This window comes from Anopheles stephensi, chromosome 3 (genome assembly GCF_013141755.1).
Source record: "Anopheles stephensi strain Indian chromosome 3, UCI_ANSTEP_V1.0, whole genome shotgun sequence".
Classification (NCBI taxonomy): Eukaryota; Metazoa; Arthropoda; class Insecta; order Diptera; family Culicidae; genus Anopheles; species Anopheles stephensi.
Genome location: NC_050203.1, coordinates 77,890,365 through 77,910,604, shown reverse-complemented (window position 1 = coordinate 77,910,604; position 20,240 = coordinate 77,890,365). Strand labels below are relative to the sequence as shown.

The 20,240-nt window shown below is 44.9% G+C and overlaps 1 protein-coding gene across 6 annotated transcripts in view; it reads left to right on the top strand.

Annotated features, from left to right (window-relative positions):
- Positions 1-5: 5 nt before the first annotated feature.
- LOC118514633 (rap guanine nucleotide exchange factor 6) overlaps positions 6-20,240 on the top strand; it is a 39,246-nt gene continuing 19,011 nt past the window's right edge. For 4 of the 6 annotated variants that reach the window (XR_004906684.1, XM_036061643.1, XM_036061644.1 and 1 more), the window contains exons 1-2: positions 6-144; positions 10,333-11,633. Coding sequence is in view for 5 of the 6 variants with exons in the window: in XM_036061643.1 (XP_035917536.1) it covers positions 11,121-11,633 (513 nt within the window). In the remaining variant the exon portion in view is untranslated. Of the gene's footprint in view, positions 248-807; positions 1,364-9,555; positions 9,885-10,332; positions 11,634-20,240 lie in introns of those variants that run through there. The other 2 variants (XM_036061641.1, XM_036061642.1) reach the window with 2 other exon arrangements.

Here is a 20,240-nt window from a genome sequence, read left to right as displayed (position 1 = left end):
AGATCTCGCCAAATCCAGCCCACAGCATACTGCTGTGTCAAACTTTCACGCTACTTGGGCAAAGGAAGCCAACAAATCAGCAAAGCAAGCCGCGACGAATCGAATTTAAACTTTTTCCACTATCTTCTGGCGTACATCCGTGTCGTAAGTGCACCACGTCCAGTGGGACAACGTTCTTGCGTTTCTCCGTTTTCCTATTCGATTAAAGTGAATCGAAAGTGTATTGCTGGTGTAACAATGAAAACTTGTGCGTGTCACGAAATATGAAGTTGCCTTTTTGCGTGTGCCACAAATCGTTCCAATAAGCGAATCCAGTTATTCATAATAATGCTTTCCACATAACAGTACGGCGAATACATTATTTGCCACTCAAGCACTTTTCGCCTCTCGGGCACTCTCATCGTTGGGGTGTACAAAAGGGGTGTTTTGTGTACTTTTCGTGTTCTTCGTTTGTTGTGTTCTTAGCTTTGTGGCCCTTTGGGTCCGTTGATATAAATTGGTGTTGGGCGGAAAAGAGGCAAGAAAGCAGAGGGAATGGATGTGATGTGACAGCTACTCCCGATCGAAAGAATACCGTTTTGTGCGCGTGTGTGTACACGTGTGCGTATGGTGAAGTGTGTGCGCGTGTGTGTGTTGCACAGAAAACAAGATTCCAATCGGTTTATGATATTCCTTTCGCCTCCCACCGTGTACCACCCAAGCAGGAGTGCGTGCGTGCGTGCGTGTGTGTGTGCGTTGTATTGAAAGTTCAAACAAAATTCCTGTCCCGAAAATCAACAAAAAAGTGCGTTTAGTGCTAGAGTATGGGCGATCGCGTGGCACACACCAATACAACCGCCCGTACCACTATCATCTTGTCGGCGGCGTGTGCATAATCAACGGCGTCGTGCATAATTTTCACAACATCATCGGCAACATGTTTTCCGCCTAGCAGCAAGGCACATTACAGCCTGCTTCGATCGTTTCGTCAGCGCACACCAGCAAACAGACACACTCACACACCAGGACAAGCAGTTGTTACGTGTGGGGTGTGTGTGTGTGTGTGTGCTGATTTGTATGCAGCGCGTCCAGCGATCCCACCACCGCAAATGCATCTGGTGCACCGTGTGTCTGTGTTTTTTTTTTTGCATCGAGTGAAACTGAAACGCAACTTCCAATCGCGGAAGAAAGTGTGTGTGTGGTGGTGTCTGTGTGCGTCTGTAATTCATTTGTTGATTTTTTGCTGCGTTGTTGATGTTTGCACCCTCCATCATCCCGCCTGTACTCGTGTGACGCGTGTGCAGATGTGCACACCCTCCCTTACCACCCCCCACCCATCGCGTACACCGAATCCAAAAGGGGTGCAGTAACATAAACAATTAAGGTTTGTATTTCCTTCCGTATCGTATCGCGTACACCTTTTGTTATGCGTTATGTGTGTAGTTGTGTTTGTGAGAGAGAGAGAGTACATCCGTACGCTGCCATAGTTGTGTCTGTGTGGGCCTTGTGGGGGATTAAGTTATTTCTTTGTGAAAACGTGCTGTTTTATAAGCACACAACGGTGTGTATGTGTGTGTGTGCACGTACAGCTAATTCTTATCAATCATCTTCGGTGGATGTGGAATGCAGCCGATTGGGAGCAGCATAAGAGTGCATCACCAAACATGAGATTATCTCGCTCTGGCGGCTGTGGAATTTGCAAATAATCATCCTCCGACCCAGGTCAGCTCCTTCTGACAGTGGGTCACACCGCTTAGCAATATGATGTCCGGTTTTTGGATGGATGGGACCTGTTTTTCCCAGACTCCAGACCGAAACTTGTTGAATCTCCATGCTGCTCCATCGAACGGTGCTTCTAATCTCCATGGCCCGTGCGTCAGCTGCAAATATTACTTGAACGGTTACTTAGATCTAGGAGGAAAACAAAAAAAAACGCATCTCACTTGTAGTTTGCGCTAGCGGCAAAATCATCATTAGCGGTGAACCATTCGCTATACATAACTTCATCAGGCAGTAGTGGGCGAAAAAAGGCAGGGGAAAGCAAGCGATTAGGATGACTGTTTGGTACGTTTACCATTATATGACGGACCTTAAACCAGCTCGTATGTCGACTATCTCATTATACACAGGACTCGATTTTCCGCTTATTGGTAAATTAAGTCAGACATAGTAGACAAAGACATCCTGCGAAAATAGTACCAAAGGAGAAGATATGACATTTTTCCGCGGAACTATTATTAAATAGGTCAAATGATTGAATTCCTTATAATGAAGTTTCATTTAGCAGATACATATCGTTTAAAACACACTCATAAGAAGATATTTGTGTATAGCCAAAGAGAGAAATTAAATCTATTATATGTCCTTATCAGTCCTTATCAGAATGAAACACTTGACAATTTACCTAATTGGTCAGTTTTGAATTTTTGCCTTTGCAAATATTTCTTAAAATTAAGATGTACAGAGAATCCTGTCCAACTTAATCTGACCATAGATGTCAGGGATGGGAGGCCAAGATCTCTTGAGATTGTAGAGCAAAAGAAGAACATGTCTGTTCTTTAAAATAGTTTCACTGAATCCTTCAATTATGTCCCTACTTCTGGTGCTTCATAACTAGGAATCGGAAGAGTTCCTCCTATTCTCCAAGGACGCTTAGAGAATCTCTGGATTCTAAGCCTTTGGTAGATCCTTGGTAGATCCTTGGTAGACTTTAAACATATCAAAAGATCCTCGAATCACCAAGTCAGATGTCCATACTAATTTATAGTAAGACTCGTGAAGGTGTACGCGACTAATTCCGTGGATTCCGCATTTTAAATTTGATTTAAATTTTGTATATTGATTCATTATTTTGCAAACGGTAGATAATTCTTTTTCTAAAGCGCATCCCACTTAAGCACTGAAGATACAAGAGAAAAGTAAATGAAATTGATAATCCATCAAAAAGCTCAACACTTCTTGACGAACCCTGACCATCGGCAACAGCAGCTACTTCGACGCCTTTCGGACCGCTAGTCTAATCACGCTTTTTTCCTACCTTTCACCACCTTCTCCACCTCCTACTCCCCGCCCTGAAGCTACCAAAGCCCACAGCGGGAAAGCGATCCGCGGACCGTTCTTGTGGCGTCCGGTAATTCCCCCTCACAAATCCGATCCGAGGTGTTCGAATCCTGTCAAAAAAAGCACTCGTCTTCCGACCTCTGTTTTGTTTCCAGGTAGTGAAACTATGAGATACGCACCTCGAACACTCATCGAATTTATTCTCTCCTTACCTTTTCTCTAGCTGGCTGGCCTTAGTTCGGCCAGGTTTTTTCTTCGGGGAAAAAGGGGCTGTAGGAGATGCGGTTACGACACGCGGCCGGGTGTGTGAAAACCAGCGGTAGTTGTTGCGGAATCTTCGGACCGTGGGGCGTTTGCGGGTCAGCAAAGTTTTAGAAGCAAATGAGCTGCACGAAATGGGGAAGGCAAAACCAGGGAAAGAAGAATAGCAACAAACGCAGCAAAAGACAGAGAGAACGAGAGGGAGCAGAAATGATTGAGTGGAAAAATGTTGATGATGGTTGCAGCAGCAGCAGCAGCATTCAGCAGCATCAGCAAAACTGTGCGAGGTGCGGCAATTTGTTAAAATAAAAACGCCTCACCGGAATGAGAAAGATGTGTGAAAGGAGAGAAAATGGAAGAATGTAGAAGCTGGGAGGGAGACGCTGGGAGAAATGGCGAAGAAAGTATGACGGGAAAACGGTGGTTTTTTTTTTTCTTGCTGTCTTCTTTCGCCTCGCGATCGAAGCATGCCGCGAAACTTCGCGCTGCCAGCGTTCGCTGCTGTTACTTTGACGCATGGAAAGGTTAGCAGTACCACCCAACAACCACCAAGACAACGCACTACTTTGTATGGGAGTGTGTGTGTGTGCATGTTTATGTGACGATGGGTGATTGGAAAAGGAAAAGAATGTCTTAACAGCCTCGGTAGAAATGGCGATAAAATAAGACGAAAAGGAAGGCTGCGTGGGGAGGTGTGTTATTTGTTGGAGCTTTTGTGGGTGGGAAAATTGCGCTCTTCTGAAGGTACAGCAACAACAGCAAGAGCATAAAATGTTGCAGAATAAGTCGTAGAACTTTGTTTGTTTGTTTTTCGGATGGAAATTTCACAAGAGTAGGAATGTTCAATGGAATAGCAGCAGATGATAGGACAATAGCAGCAGTTGATATCATAATGCTATATTTTGTAAGTCAAAGTTCTCAAAGCTCCAGGGCTACGAGCTCAAAATTTTGCTTTTGAGATGCCTGGCTAGTTTAATTTTTGTAACTTTATTAATCGTTGAATCCACAATATGTTGTCCGCAGTTTTGCTAATTCTAAATCTCCGCTTCATTAACCTCTTTATGCCATAAAAACCTGACAAGCTGAGCTTATCTTGTTTGAGGTTAGAAATATAGGAACTTCGTTGATTGTGATCTCCCATCTGCATAAGAAAACTATCCCAACGGTCATGAGTAAAGCAGCTCTTGAAACCCGAATAGTCTTTTCCTAATTAACTGGCCAATTCCTTAATACGAATTTGAGTATAAGTCTTTCACTCGGGAGTCCGCTGATAAGGACGGGATTCGATTCTTGGTCCTACCATTTGAAAGGTCATAGGACCGTCCCGTCTGTTAGAACATAATAAGCGCGTGCCATTGCTTAAAATGTTGATTTTATTATGAAATCATCTGAAATGCTCCGTAAAAATGGGGACAAGAATCAGGTATTTTTATAAAAGACAGTCACTCATATCCCTGAATCTTCCGTATCGCTTTATTTACTATTTAAAACTATTTGCTCGTATTGTGATATCATCTGGAAATGCTTTCTCAACTATGCTAGGAATTTGAAATCAACTGACGTTGTTGTGCAAAACGTGTTCGACCTTATTACACTCTTACACCTCATTATTACATTCATTACACTTCCACTCCAAACCACCAAAATTTTGATACATTTTTTTATATTTCATTGTGAACAAGGGAGCGAAAGTAATACTAAACCTTCGCACCAAATGTCAAAAAGCATTTAAAAATTGGCTGACTGCAAAATTGATCCAAATTGTATGTGAAAAGAATGTGGGCATGTCATCGTTTGGCTTTGTTTTGCCTTCCTCGCATACATTGTGCAAACTGGATGAACGTGGTTGTCCCCCCAAGGGCAAAGGGCAACCACACACACGTTCGTTCGTTCGTTCCACCCTGTTCGGAATGGAATGTTTCGCTGGTGCTGCCCCGCCACCCGTAGGCACGAATTTTTATTTAAATTCGCTTACCGTTTGTGCTATTGTTTTTTGGAGAGTCTGTTTTTGCTTTTTGTTTTTCGGTTGGGCTTTTTAAAGTGAACAATAATGCTTGAGCACTTACGTGGAGCTGTCGCTCTCGCTGTGTACACTCATTGTACGAGTCATATTTGTGGAGGCGCGCTAAAACATATGTCGAGTGTGTGTAACGTATGTTGTGTGCTGTGGGCGTACGGTATTAGCAACAACAACAGGTTAGCGCCAACCGACAACCACAGCAGCAGGAAGCTGGGGCCAGAAACGAAAGGAAGAAAAAGCCTTTCACTTGACATTGGGAAGAAATTATTCCACACGAGTTCTTTTGCTGGCTTCTAACTGCGTATGTTCGGTTCCCAGTTACATGGGTTGCAATGATCGATCGATGTGAAAAAGGTGTATTTGTTCACGAACTTCGGTCGCTTCAGTACACTTTGATCTTGTTCCGTTCCCTGGAAATCGGCCACAACAAAAAGAGAGAGCCGAAGCACTAGCCTAGGCACGTCAGACAAGCCCTCCGGCGATGCGTGCTTCTGTTGTGTAGTGGAATTTTGATTCATGATTACGACGACGGCACACAGGCCCGCACGGTACTACTACTGCGCTGGTAAGGCATGCCCTTCTATTGATTGATTGCTCAGATTCCTGGTGCACAGAAGCAGGCTGGCCCATACCTTTGCGGAACCATGCAGATGAATAATTCATCTCATCTAATCGGTGTGGAACGGTGGGTGGTTTTGTTGTCTGTTGCACGGTAATAGGCCGTTGTCTCTAATCAGATGATGTGTTCCTGACTTTTGCAGCTCAAGAAAAGGCACACATTTGGGTTCGAAACGGATTAATATTGTTGTCCAGTTCAAAAGAAACAGTTAACAGACCGAAAATCTGGTTTCACGTACAGCAAATATTGCTGGAGTTAAGTATATATTTGTTTCCAAAGTCTTTTTACTGGATTTTGGTAGTTTGGTGTGATTTTCATAACGTAATCATGACATCCTGAGACTACAGTTTCCAGTATCAGTTTCTTACCAATTAATGTTGAGGCGAATGAGGATCATTTTGAAGCCGATAACGACCATCATGCCAGTATTGTTTATATTTGATTTGTATTTTAATATTTGACATGTGAAAATAATACATCAAATATGGGAATAAGAGCCTTATTTATTTACTCCAAAATCAATCTAAATGTATGCCTTTCAAACTTGTTTTTCTTCTCTATCTTGTTTGGTCAATTTAATATGAATTCACAGACCGCCGGGTTGTCTGGTATCAATTGCATGACGTAATCATGATACAGAAGGATTAGTATTTTGAACTGCAGTGTTTTGCTACTCGGAACGCTCACTTTTAAGCTGATAACGGTCGTCTTGGTATAGGATTCGCCTTTTTAGTTATTTATTTTGTATATCATAAACTATATTTATTTCTTTATTTACTTACTGTTAACAAACAGATTTAAGAAAAATATTCTTGTGAATTTACTTTATAAAGCAATCTGATTCAACCTCATACACTCTACCCTTTTGGTCAGTACTATAAGAACTTACGGCCTTGATCGTTTGGTTTCAATCTCATGAGGTAATCATGGCCCTTTGTAATGTCAATCTCAGTGCTATTCGGGGAAGACATTTTAATGCCTGATAACAACCAACATTGAAGTAGTGACATTTAATTTGTTCTTGTAATAATGAGCCTTTTTTCTTTAAATAATAAAACATTGTTTGTAATATAATATGAATTGAAATACTTGTTCCCAGACTCCAATGGTTGTCTGGTTTCAATCTCCTGACGCCACAAAGACCTCCTAAAACGCTAGGCTCGAATAAAAGGCGATGATTCAATTTGCGTTGCTTTCCATTCTCCCGCTCTAATTATTTCTCCTTTTAAAATTACGGACTAATTGAATCCAGTCACCTCCTAGAACATATAAACACTTCCTGGCTAGGCTTGTCGTAAAGCTTTCAGAACAAATTAATAAACCGTAGGAAATCGTGACAAACAACATTCTAATCGTACGCTAATCATCCGTTCGAGTATAATCTTATAGGAAGGGCAAAAAAAAGCCCTACCATGAAGTCACAGCATTCATTCTTGACCATTCTCGACGCTCGTAGTAAATGTGTCGTTGCGGGTTCACGGTTTAGTCATCCACCGGCAGCCACTTTATCAGTGGCACAGTGACGCAAAAGCTCTCGCGCCTGATAGACTTCTAGTGCTAGCTGTGATGGGGACAAAATTGCAGGGCCCACTAAAAAAAAAAATCACATACTGGTACGAAAATCGATTACCGTTTATTATTACATATGGCGTCAGAGGACCGACTACGGGGAGGAGGACAAATAAAACCAACCACATCGAGGCTCATCAAGCGAGGCTGGGAATAATTTACAGCGAAAAAGAGGAGTCAAATGGTTGCTTCCTGATTATCGCTCCCCTAGAGTTTTTTTTGTCGTTCCTGCGTTCCCTTTGCTTAAACGGTCCGCAATTTACTGGGGTGGCGAACTTGCCCGCCTTTGGGCGATTGCCCTTGTACGGGGAGAGGGTGTGCGTCGTTAACGGGGGGAATCCGGGTCAACCGATTCGAGAAAATAGTCCACGCGCGTAAAAAATGTACATATGCAACCCGGCAAACGGGATATTGAAATTTTTGGGAACATATTTAGAGCACACGGGCCCCTCTGGTTTTTTGCTGAAGTACCGTGGCTCTTCTGGCTGTGCTCACATAATCGTTTCCTCACGCCTCGTGGAGTGAAGTGAAAAAATGATGGAAAACATGACAATGATGAACTGTTTGCGTAGGGTAAACTAGTCGTGAGACGAAAGCGCCAACAACGGATACGGTTGTTTCACGACGACGATGCTGTTGCCGCTGATGATGACGCAGACGATCTCCTCCTGCACCTCCTGGACATGCCGACATGCCTTGCGTTATTACATCTTTCGCTACTTTCTCCCGCCATTGTGGGGTGCAGCGAAGTTACGGAGGACTCGATGCTGTTTTTTTTCGCGCCCCGAGTGTGCTTTTATTCGTTTCATATGTTCGGCGAGATGTTGTCCCGCGAGGGACTGTGTGTCCTCAGTGAAGCAAACGCTACACGCTAGCCCTCCCCAAAGGCAACATCAATCAACTGAACTCCCACCGTCCTACCCGAAGCCGTAAAACAAATGTGAAGAGAGTGAAACGACGGATTTGTGGGTCTCTTTAGCCGTCAGCCTCCGTTGGCCTTCAGAGGCTGCAACTTAGTCGTCCAGTTTCCAAAAGGCTTTGCTGGCATGGCGTGGAAAATGAAGAGAAATTGGCTGTAAAAGCGTAACATTCGTGTCTTGTGTCTCTGTTTATTGCGCGCGTACTGGCAGGCAATGCTTTTTGGGGTGGATGGTACGAACGAAGGTCGCCGTAGCAAAGGGTTGGTGGGATAATTTCAAGCTAAATCCTTAGAAAATAGAAGTCTTCTGAGATAGCGTAAACGTTGATGCAAGAAATGCTACAACAAGGTTGTCCATAATCTAGGGTTTGCCAGTATTTCCAGAATCGAAATAGCTTCTCAATAGCTAAAAGTCGTCTAAAGTCCTCTGCAAGACCCGAAGTGCAGTAGGAAGCTTCATTCATATATCTGGAACTTCAATGCTACAAACAGTCTCCATTGAAAAGGTGACCGATAATGAGCTACAAAATATGCACAAACTCCAGAACTCCGAACGCTACCAGGTATCAAAACTCGGCGCACGGTTTATGGGATAAAACTTGTGGAATTTCCCAGCGCTCATCTCCTGGTGCTGTAGTCCAATAGAAAAGGATGACATTGAAAATGCCACCCAGCAGTGCATATTGCTGCACCCGAGTAAATACGTGTGCAGGCATATAATGAAAGTCTCTCCCTCTCTCTATATCCCTTCTTCGGGACCAATTTGCTGGAACCTAAACGTGTTTTGCACTCCCAGGGACGGGATGATGCACACTCGCACGCCCCTGCACCCAGTTGGGAGTTGCAATTTAAATCCATTTGGTTCAATTTAGCCACAGTGCGACAGAGCAATTGTGAGAAGGAACGCAGGGCTTAACACGACCGAGAGCCTTAGGTTTCGATTGCTGTAGGAATATTCCATGCAGTAAACAGTTCCTTTAGTGCTCTCCCAAATTAAAGATGATGTAAGTTCTTAAGAGCCGAGGGCCGAAAAGGTTTCCTTAAAATTGTTCAAGATCTTTCAAGTAAACTATTTCAAGTGTGCGCTTTAACTAACTCCAATTTTCCCTGTTTTTCTTTCTATTTTAGGATGAACTCCTCTGGATTGCCTTAAACAGTGGAATGCTACTATTCACAACCTCTTCCGGAAGCGCACCACTTGAACCACTTTGACCCGAGCAGCTGAAACAAAACAAAAAAACACGCTTCTTTCGCTTGCCAACTCGGCCCCCGCCGTTTGGAAAGCGAAAAAACCGTAACACATTAACAGAAGATCTAGACAATCGAACGGAACGGCACACGATGCAGGTGAACGCGAATCGATTCGCGAAACCGTAGCAAAATTGCATTTAATGCTAACCTTCGAACTACTACTGTGCGCTCTGCGGGCCCGTTTGGTGCAACAAGTGCACCCAAAGGTATACCGGGGGTACTCCGGCGACCGTTAGGCTATAGCGAGGCACGCTCGCCGTAAGGACAAGGCTCACCGCCGACCGAGGCAGAACGGTAGCAAATAGAAAACTTAATACCGAATCGAACCACGGTGAGGCCACCGGTTGGCGTGAGATCGTGAGCGGTGTCGGCGGGTGCCGGGGTGAAAAACCTGTTCCCATTCTTATAATGCATATCATATAGGTACGCGCGCGCGGTAAAACCTTAACGACCGGATTCCGCGGATGCAGCGAAGGAATTCGCTTACCAACGTTCCGCCGAGTTCATCGTGGTTCGAAAGCAAGCAACGTGATGGAACGGTTTTCCACGCCCGCAATTATTTCTACCCCGCAAGAGGACATTATCGTTGCGCAGCAAGAATCTGTGCATCCTTTTACTGATTTCTAGGTGTTTTTTTATTGCTTCTCCTTGTAGGTTTTGATCAGCAAGTACCGACAAGTAGTGTGTTGTCTGCGAGAGTGATTGATATTCGATTACATGCTGACGAGTTTTAGTTTAACAGCGCACACACACACCGGAAGCAATCTCGGAGCCTTTCTTTCCGCCCAGTAGCAACAACACAAAGTGTGCGCATCCGCCGGGGTTGTTTGTGTGACACTCCGGGACACAGCGAGAGAGAGAGAGAGAGAGAGAGAGAGCGAGTAGTGCCGGAAGCAAAGGTGAAAGAAGATCGTAACCGCTACGCTAGTGTCCCCCGGGATGGTGGGCTCCGTCAGGTGTCCCGTGTGGAAGCAACTAGTGCCCGGTGTTGTGTTGTCGACCTGCCGTCACTAGAAGATCGCTAGAAAGCAATGTGTTACCATCGACGTCGCGGCAGTGGTTTGGCGTTCACCACACCCGCAAGGGTTGAAGTTTGTTGGCTAACAAAAGTGTCCTCGTTCTCGGGTGCAAAATGAGTGCCGGTTCGGAGTGGCTCTATACTTGCGCTAGATGTGCCGGGTGAAGGAAGTGCAGTGGAAACTTAAAACGGGTGTGTGTGTGTGTGCGTTGCAGTTTATGACCGGTTTCTCCGAAGCATTGAGAGGCGATGAGAGCGATATAGATACGGTGCGGAGGAAGGCTACGGAACATAAAGCAAAAATAATCGGAGAAAGTGTCTAGGAAGGTGTAGGCGGAGTGTGTAAACACACACACCCACACATACGGGAGTGCCACACAAAGTGTGTTGGAAAAGTGTATTTTCTAAAAATAATAGGTAATAAATGACCGATAGAAAATTGCCAATTAGCCCATCGGAACAGGCCACGGCCAACCACAGCCCGCTCCTGCACCATCACCAGCAGCAGCATCCTGCACACGGCAATCATCATCACCATCAGCAGCAGCAGCAACACTTGAGGCGTGTTGCAGGAGAACAGCAGCAGCATCACGGCATTACAATCACGGCCGGGATTGGCGAAACGCTTGCCGCTGCTGGTGACGGGCCGGTGGTCGCTGGAGGTGGCGGCAGTGGCCCAGTTCCGACGGTTGGGGCACCGGCACCACCTCCCCGTGGTACGTCCTCGTTGAGTTCTGGCCATCATCTTCCGGCCGGTGCCGCCGTCGTCGCGCTGGCGAGCGTCAACAGTAGCACCGGCAGCAACAGTCTGGGCGGTGGTGGTGGTGGTGGTGGTGGAGTCATCGGCAGCAACCATGCAACCGGCACGACCAGCACGACGGCCACCAGCAACAGCACCAAGCACGCGAACATGCATCGTCTGAAGCACACTAGCTCGGTAAGTCGCTCGGTTTGTCCGTCATTTTGGGGAAGGGAAGGAAGTCGTACAAAGTTTGTCCATGCAAAAAATGGGGTACAACACCTGTGTTTGTGCTATTTTCTATCGATATTGTATAACAAGGGCGTGTAGAGGTACACGTCTGAATCAAGCTGCCAAAACTGTCTCTTCAAAGGGGAATTCTACAGAAGAAGGATCTCCGAAAGCTGCATACTCTTTGTATACCTAGTCTCCTGAAGTCCTGATAGCTGTCGCAACATTTATTTAAACGCGTATCGACTAGCAGCTAGAAGCTTCCCCTAAAGCAAGTAAACTCTGTCTTCTATATCCTTGGAAGGGCTGGGATTTAGGATCTGCTATTATGATTACCTTGTGATGCCTTGCTAGAATTATGTACATCACCTGATCGGATTTTCAGCATTGGTTATCGAAAGGTTAGCCTTAATGGGACGTTTCAATCTTCATGTCTATGGCTTTTAATATTCCAAGGTACGTCATGAGAATGACATCTTGAGTAGTTCCAAATGAAGGCTGTTGGCTATGGCATATGGCGGCTTAGTTATAGTAGTTGTTCACAACGAATTTAAACTTACCTTTCAATTCTAGGCATATTGAAGAATTCATATTTTAATATAAATTCTTGAAGACGCTTCTCTGAATTTAACCTCTGTTCTCCTTAGGATTCGGAACTAATGAGACCAATCCTATTCCAGGATCGCATAAAACCATCTTAAATTGAGTCATTTAAGAACTCCGCTTCTTTGGTGCGAAAGCCACAGTCAGCTTTCGCGTAGCAATTTTAACCCTACGCGTATTTCCCGAAGCGTAACGCTAAGATTGCTCTATCGCAGCTCGTGCCTATAAGGTAATCGACGACAGAAAGTAACTACTGACGAGAGTTCGCTGGGCCTTATCGACGTCCGCTTTCACTGGCTTGAACAAACAAACAAAAATCCACATAAAAATCGACAGTTTTTCCACCCCCCTTTATGTCGTTGTGCGTCGCGCTGCATAATGCTAATCTTGTTACGCGATGCACTTCAACAGCTCGGTCCTGTGTGTCACCGCAACCTAACCGGCCCAGCGAAGCGATGCGATAGGGTTTCTTCAACAAACCCTCATCGGCAGGAACAGTTTTCCTACCGAAAACGGACGTCATCAAACCGCGAACCACTAGCGAATAGATGATGCCCGCTTTCATCCTACGCTACATCTACGAAGTTGGAGACTAACGACGGGACGGAAAACCGCACACACGGAGAAGGCTCTGCCGGCGTTTCGGTTGATGGTTTGGTTTGTGTTTGTTACGGTTGGTGGATAAATTATTTTGCACCGTGCCCGTTCCCTGCCCATCGGCGAATCGGAATGAGGAATCGGATTTAATAACAAGTCGCCGGAGATCATCCAACCGACGACCTCAGCAAACCGGTAGCTAGCGCAACGCTGCGTTGCGCTTTAATGTACGCCCAGGTCCCGCGGTGCAGTGCCTTTGCGGGCTCGGTCGCTAAATGCAGATGGGATTAATCTCCCTCCGGAGATCAAGCCATAACCCGGCCCCGTCCCTATGGAGGATGATGCGTGTCTACAAACACAATCGGGCTGATTGTGGTAATAATGTATGCCCATCTGTTGTCGTGCCGCAAGTACGGCTCCGCAGCATCACGATTGACATCAGGTGGCCTGGTTCTGGAACACAATCTCTGGAGGGAAGCGAACCGGCTCTGATGGATTGGAATTGCGACCGGCCTGGGGTGGCCGTGCGGAGGCCGTATTCTACTGGGTGAATTGTTTGATTTATTGCCCACCAACAACGAAATGGTACCACAACCATCCTCTGCTTATGTTTGCTGTTTTTTCTGCGGGTAGTAGTAGCCATACAGGCCCTCTGGATTTCTGATGTCCCCAGTGGGACAACAGCATTATTTGGCTAATTTAAATTTCAATGGCACGTAGCAGTGTTTGGCTAGCATTTGGAAAACCGGAATGATCTAATCGGACGAGGAATGTCGGTTAGGAGGATTGCTTTGGAGAATTCTAGCTCGCTTCAACTTCTCTTCGGCTCTGCGAATCCGTGACGAGAATAATCGATGAAAGGCAGGCTATCTGGCGTGTCGGAATCTTTCAAGGTTACCGCTTAAGAAGATGTCAACTTCAAGCTGACACGTAGCCATACAAATCGGTGCAATTGGCGCTTGACTGTGAATTGTAAATCACAATAGGGATATCTCTGGTTCTTCCCTGGCCCTGTCACAATACAAGGATAGTTGTCCTGCTCCTGTCGTCTTAGATGCTTCACAAAGGATTAGTGTTGCTGATAACAATACACCCGGGGAGGGTTAAAGAATAACGGCAAGGAAGTTGTTGCGCTCTCTTGTTAGTATTCCCCTGTCAGGGATGCATCCGACATTAATCTCTGCTTGAGGCTTGCCTCAACAATAGAACTGCGCCGGGGCTTCCTTACGCGAAGAAAATTACAAACAAACAGCTTTTGTTGCTTCTACTTGTACTTTTAATGATGAAACTAGTTCCTCGCTCCTCTCATCCATTCGCAGCTTCCGACGGAGGAGTAGTAACCTCTTCATATGACACCCTGCTTTCGGGAAGGAGGCCATTAATCGGCGTGTCTGTTATTATGCCACCGAGCGTGACAAAACAGTAAGAAGAAGGGAGAAAATGTCTCTAATGTCCCTGGTGGGCCCGTCTAAGCCCCGGGAGCACTTAATGAAGCACTGCTAGAGAGAGAGTGCAACAGCAAAAAAAAAATCCCACCAGGGAGATAGACGAGTAAATAGCTTTTAATGATGAGCGTTGCCGTACTGTGAAGTTGACTTTTCGAGCTTCGTTTTGTTGTGTCTAATGAGAAAGTGTTTATGGTTTACGTTCGCGTAAGTGAGTTTAGGGTTGTTTGTGTTTGTTTCTATTTTACATTTGTTAGGTAGCCGATTTCTTACAAACTTTTAACAAGTTTTCCAATCTTACCAGACTTTTATAGTTGCTGTATGGGTCTTTGTTGTTGTGCCGCAAAATTCATAATTCATTAACGATCAAAGCAATGGCCAGCGCTGCCGGTCCTGGTCGATGGGCATATTCCATCGATTACACAACACTATAATCATGTATCGTGGTGGTTTAGCACTTTCCAATCGCCCCTTATGTTTTCCCCCATCGCAATGGACGACCCGCGCACCTTGGGTGGGGGAGGCTTTGCAAATGAGTTCCTTGTTAGTAATGATCGATTGCATCATCACGATCGTCATGATCATGATCGACCAACCAACCAACCAACCCGAGGACGGAGGAGGATTTTTTTTTTCGGGGGTTTAACACCTCTTCCTCCTCCTTCTCGCCCCGCTCCGCCCATCCATCCCGTCATCGATGGCTGGCTGCAGTGAAAGTGAAGATACCATTTCGGTGTTTTATTGGTCGCAATAGCGGAATGGCCCGGCCGAAAGCGCACAGACGGACTGTTCCACACCATCATAATCCATCAGAGCATGATTTTGGGCTGGGCGGTGGGTTGTTGTTTGCCGTTGACTTTGGGCTGGTGGTGCTGTGGGTAGTTATTATCTCTTCCGTATGTGGTCGTCGCACACGTTCGGAATCCCCGGTGGGGGGAGGGAGGGAATTTGCGTACGCTTTTTTAATGACCAAATAACCATAACGTTATATAGCTCATGTTCGTTACTCCGATTTTGGGGCTGTTGTACTGTACCGCGGGATGGATTTTTTGTTGTTATGTCTTCCGGTTCTTAATGTCGACAGAGACAATCGTTATTCAACTCAACAACTTCGATTGCTTACGGGGGGGTTTTTTTGTTTGTTCGGTTTGCCTCTTTTTGTGAGTTTTTGTGGTTCGTTCACATGCCCTTTGACTCGTTTTATATGGTTCTCATGCAGTTTATGTGATTTATAATTTGAATGTTTGTGTGATTTTTTTATTCGTTTTGCTCTTTGCTTACGAAATCTAACCATTAGCAAGGAGATTTTTTCATTTTTTCTTTTATTTTATTTATTTTCATCTTTTTATTGTTCATTATTAAAATGTAAAACTGCTTTATTAGAATTTCTATTTCCATTAGTTTCTTAATAAGTTACTTCATTTCTATTAAATGCAACTTCTTTTTCTTGGTGTTATATTTTTATTGCATTTGCTTGTTTTGTTTTAATTATCAGTAAAGTTTTATGTTTTAATTTTTGTTATTTGTTTCTTTCATTTTTACTTCTTTTTTCTTAATTTTATTTCAACCTTGTTTTAACGTATATTTCGTATACTCTGATGCATACCTCTTTTTCATTGTTTATCTTTCGTGTTCAAGTTATATTATTCAATGTTTTATTTAACTTTCTTAAATGCAACTTAAGTTTACCTGGTTTTCCATTTAAATATCTTATTTTACATGTTTATACTCCTTATTGTATTAATTACAATTATGATTTTTTTTGCACATATCATGTTTTCATATAATTATTCACCGATTTTTCTCAATTTTATTAAGTTTACAATTTATTTTACATTTTCTTATCTCATTTGATATGTTTTTAATTCAATCATGTGACCTATATCGTATGCATTTCGATGCAATAGCTTAGAATAAAATTAATGTATTTACATATTCAATCATGAATGAGCGCTTTACGTTCATGCTCCATGGAAAATGAACACCACATGGTTGGTAGCCACGGTGTAGGGAATGGATTGATGGTCGATCGGTTTCATCGCAACTTTCTCCACACGCGAAGAAGAAGCTGCTGCTGCTGCTGCTGCCACCACCGTCACCTGGGATCTAGGGTGTGGCGTTTGGTGTGGCGTGTGCGCAAGGCGGCGAAGCGAATATTTATGCGTTATCTCGTCACAAATTGGTTGGCCAACTGGGCCCTCGACAGCAGCTACTGCTGGTGGTGCTGCTTCAACTTCCTGCTTTTGTCAATCGTGCCCCAGACACACGACCACCATCTGCCGTTTGATTAGCGTAACGTTACGTGCTCTTCGGGCTGCATGCACGCACGCACGCACGTACCTCCAGGGTGTGTGAGTGAATCGCGTGGCCGTCCTAATAACGCACCCGGAGTATTTGTGGTGCCGACTTAAAGAGCTCGATTGTGTTAAATTGTTGTTCCCTCTCTTTCCCGGTCCCGGCTGACCACCTTCAAAACTGGTCAACATTTCTGTGCCTCTTTCATCCATTCTTTTCGGAATATTTTTTTTTCTTAAATATCCATCGTCTGGTGCAGATAGTGCAAGAGGTGCACCGAAAGCGCGTGCCATTGCAGACCCGATCGGTATGATTATACACGAGCCATGAATAAACATTATGTAGCCGCCGACGTTGGGGTATTTTGTTGTGCAGCGTGTGCCGAGGGATGGAATAAATGCGAACGGAAGCTGGAACCAGCTCGGCGCAACAGCAGCAGCATGTACAGCAGCAAAATAAACATTCATTGTGGTTACCGAGAAGGAGTTACATGGCGATGGAGCTTTTGCTCGAAAGTGAACGGCTCACGTAGGACAAACATATGTTTTGTGTATGTTGCAGGTGTAATGCTACTACCGGGACACACGCTGTAAGGCCTCAAACCGAATGTCTAGAAGGAAGAGAAATGTTGAATCAATATCTAGGTCATTAAAATTATTAATTCTCCCTGAGTTGCATACATTCAGGCGCTGCTGAAGCGCTCAAGTGAGTAAAGCACTTAATACTAAAGTCCTCCGCGCCCTTTACGCTTGCAGAGCTGTTCATTTATCACACTGGGAGGTGTCTTCCCGGCGCAGCTGGAACCGATTGAAACTCATCTTCTCTGATTCGATTAAGAGTTTAAATCGATTTTCTTTTCCCATCTCTTAATCACACCGGTGGCGACCGGTACGTTGCGGTGCGGGCCACAAGCCAAGGGTTGGAAATTGCTTTATACCGTCCGCCCGGGGCATGTTCCGGAAGTCTTCAGCATAGATGAGTGAACTATGTCATCCGAAAAACGAGATAGAGAGAGAGAGAGAGTGAGAGAGAGAGAGAAAGAAAACGATGTACAGAAACGAGACCACAGTCGATGATTGGACATCAGACCGTGCTTCTTGGTTCCGCGACCGGATTATAGAACGGGGTTGGGGAACTAAGAGTGAAGCAGAAGAGATCACCCACACACTGAATCACGGGCGTGTCAACAATCCCATTTGTCGATCCGGAAATGTTGTTTGCAAATAGGTGAGGCCGGTGGTACACCTCTTCGACCGTTGGTCGTTGCTGCAGAAAACTGCTCGGCCCACGGAAGGGACAGAGAATTGCTGCTGTTCGAGGAGGGTCCACGCTGAATGTAGCTCAGTGGAACAGCAGCCTCATTAGGGCCTATTGAACTGCAGCGAGTAGTGTGTGGCAAGGGGATGTTGTTGCAGCTGCTGCTGCTGCTGGACATGTGTTGTTGTTTCCGCTTCTTCCGATTGGTGGACAGTGGCCACCGGTGGTTCCGTGGGTGTGCGGGTTAAATGTTGTGACACCGTTTTGTATGTGCACTGTGAGAGGAGGAGAGTGAATAGGGCCCGATGGATTGATTGCGATGAAACTGTCACACAAAAGTTGAATTCGATCAACAAATGGGGTTGGCCGTTGAACTGGATTGTGATGATCGATATTTGAATGTTTATTGTAATACGGTTCCGTTGGATTTTAGGCTTCCTTTTTAATAATTTGAATGACATTTTTAATTTAATTTAGTCCAGTCCAGTGCTTCTCCGATAGTCTATTCGTTTCGTTGGAAGCGCCTGGATGTATGCAATGTACCTTTTTTACTTCACCGAAACCATTGATCATTTTACTGATTTTAAATGACAAATCTAATCAAAATCAAGCAAATTTCGTCTTCAAAAAAAATTCCTTCACTCTGAAAAATTATTAAAAAAAATCTATTGCATACTTTCAGGCGTCATGAACGCATAGTTAAATTATTTTTGCTCCATTTGGAACGTTACGTTTTCTCATTGTTAATCGACCAAGGTCTAAGAGAAAAACAATCTATTAACTACATTCCACAGTTAAACGGTTAAACACGTCAAACATAACCTCGCACCACACGCTTCAGCCTGAATTGACACTTACAAAAGACGGCGCACAATAACACCACAGCAAAAAAAAAAAGACGCTTGTTTTCTAGTGCCTCAAATTAACCTCCACTTGTCGTAGAAACAAAACCACTTTCCGCCAGTTCCGTAAAGATCAAAAAGGGCAAAAGAAATTGTACAAAATTTAAGAAGGCGGCCCCAAGCAAAAAAGCCTCATAAAGAAACCGGGTTTTTGTGCATACCAACCATTGTTGCTCAAATTGAGGATTTGTCGTGCGGACGGGGACGGTGTGTGTGAATGTGTGGAAGCTGATGATGATGATGATGATGGGTGGGTGACACGAGCCTTATGCTCGGCTTTGACAAGCTCTTATGACGTTTCCCGCATTCTCTCGCATTCGCTTCTCTCTCTGTGTGTGTGTGTGGGCCGTTGTAGCACAATAGCAAAGCGAGATCTTCCAGGCTGAACGAAAGATCTCGTTCCTTCCATTGTGCTGCGGGTTCCAACCCGGGTCGGGGTACAAATTTGTTCCATAACGGAGTCATGGAGTGGGCTGCGGGGAGTCAAAAGGAAAATTGTTGGAAAAGATCACCGACGACGACGCCGACGATGTTGTTGTGTTGTGGTTTTGGGGACTGAATGCCTCATCCACCAACGCGCAGGAGGTCGTCACAGGCACAGACAGACCCACGAACAGTAGTCAGTAGGAGCATAGCTTCAATTACATTAAGTGTCCAATTGAGCGTGTGTCCCGGCAACTACTTGCAGTTCGCCTTTTGTCATCCTCCAGCCTATTATTCACCGATCAGCTCGGCAAGTCTCGGATGTTTGGAGCTCGGGAGCGGGCAAGTTTCCCCTTCTGAAGTCTCTGTGTCGGGAAAAATGGTGGCAAGCCTCAAAGCAATAGCCGAGCTCCCGTCAAGTGCTTCTCCGGGGTGAGCTTTGTCAAAGAAGTCAAGTGGCAGTGACAAGACCTCCACTTTCACTAGACGTAGCTGGCCATTTAGACGTGGTTTTAGCACTGCAAAACCGGACTCAACTTCTGGCGGAGCATTTCCCTCGGGAGGTGTTCGTCAGCTTCAGTCACGGTAATCAGAACGAACAGATGCTAGTGAGTAGCGTTAGAAATAGCGGATCTTTTGGTTTGGCGCTCTCCTAATTAACTTCCTTCAGTTCTTCAGTCTCGCCAACAGCCCAATGGTGGTTCAATCGGAAAACAGAAATCCAATCCCACCATTCGCTTACGGGAATGGTAAATAATTGCTGTTTCGTTTTCGGGCACCCGGAATAGAGCAGAACCACGAAAACAGGAGAATAAAAATCTGATGTAGAAAAATGTGGCCAAAAGCCAAATCAAACCAACCCCCCCTTAGGGGTTAATGGTCCGTGGTTGAAGAAGAAGATGATGATGATGGAACGCACGTCTGGTTTTATCGGAGCAGTGTTTTTAAGTGCATGCATTCCATCTTTCGTACATCTCTTCCTTGTTTATGTCTTTCTTTCATTTTTCTTTCCTTTGTGGGTCGGCTAATGTCTATTGAGTTCGATGCTGCTG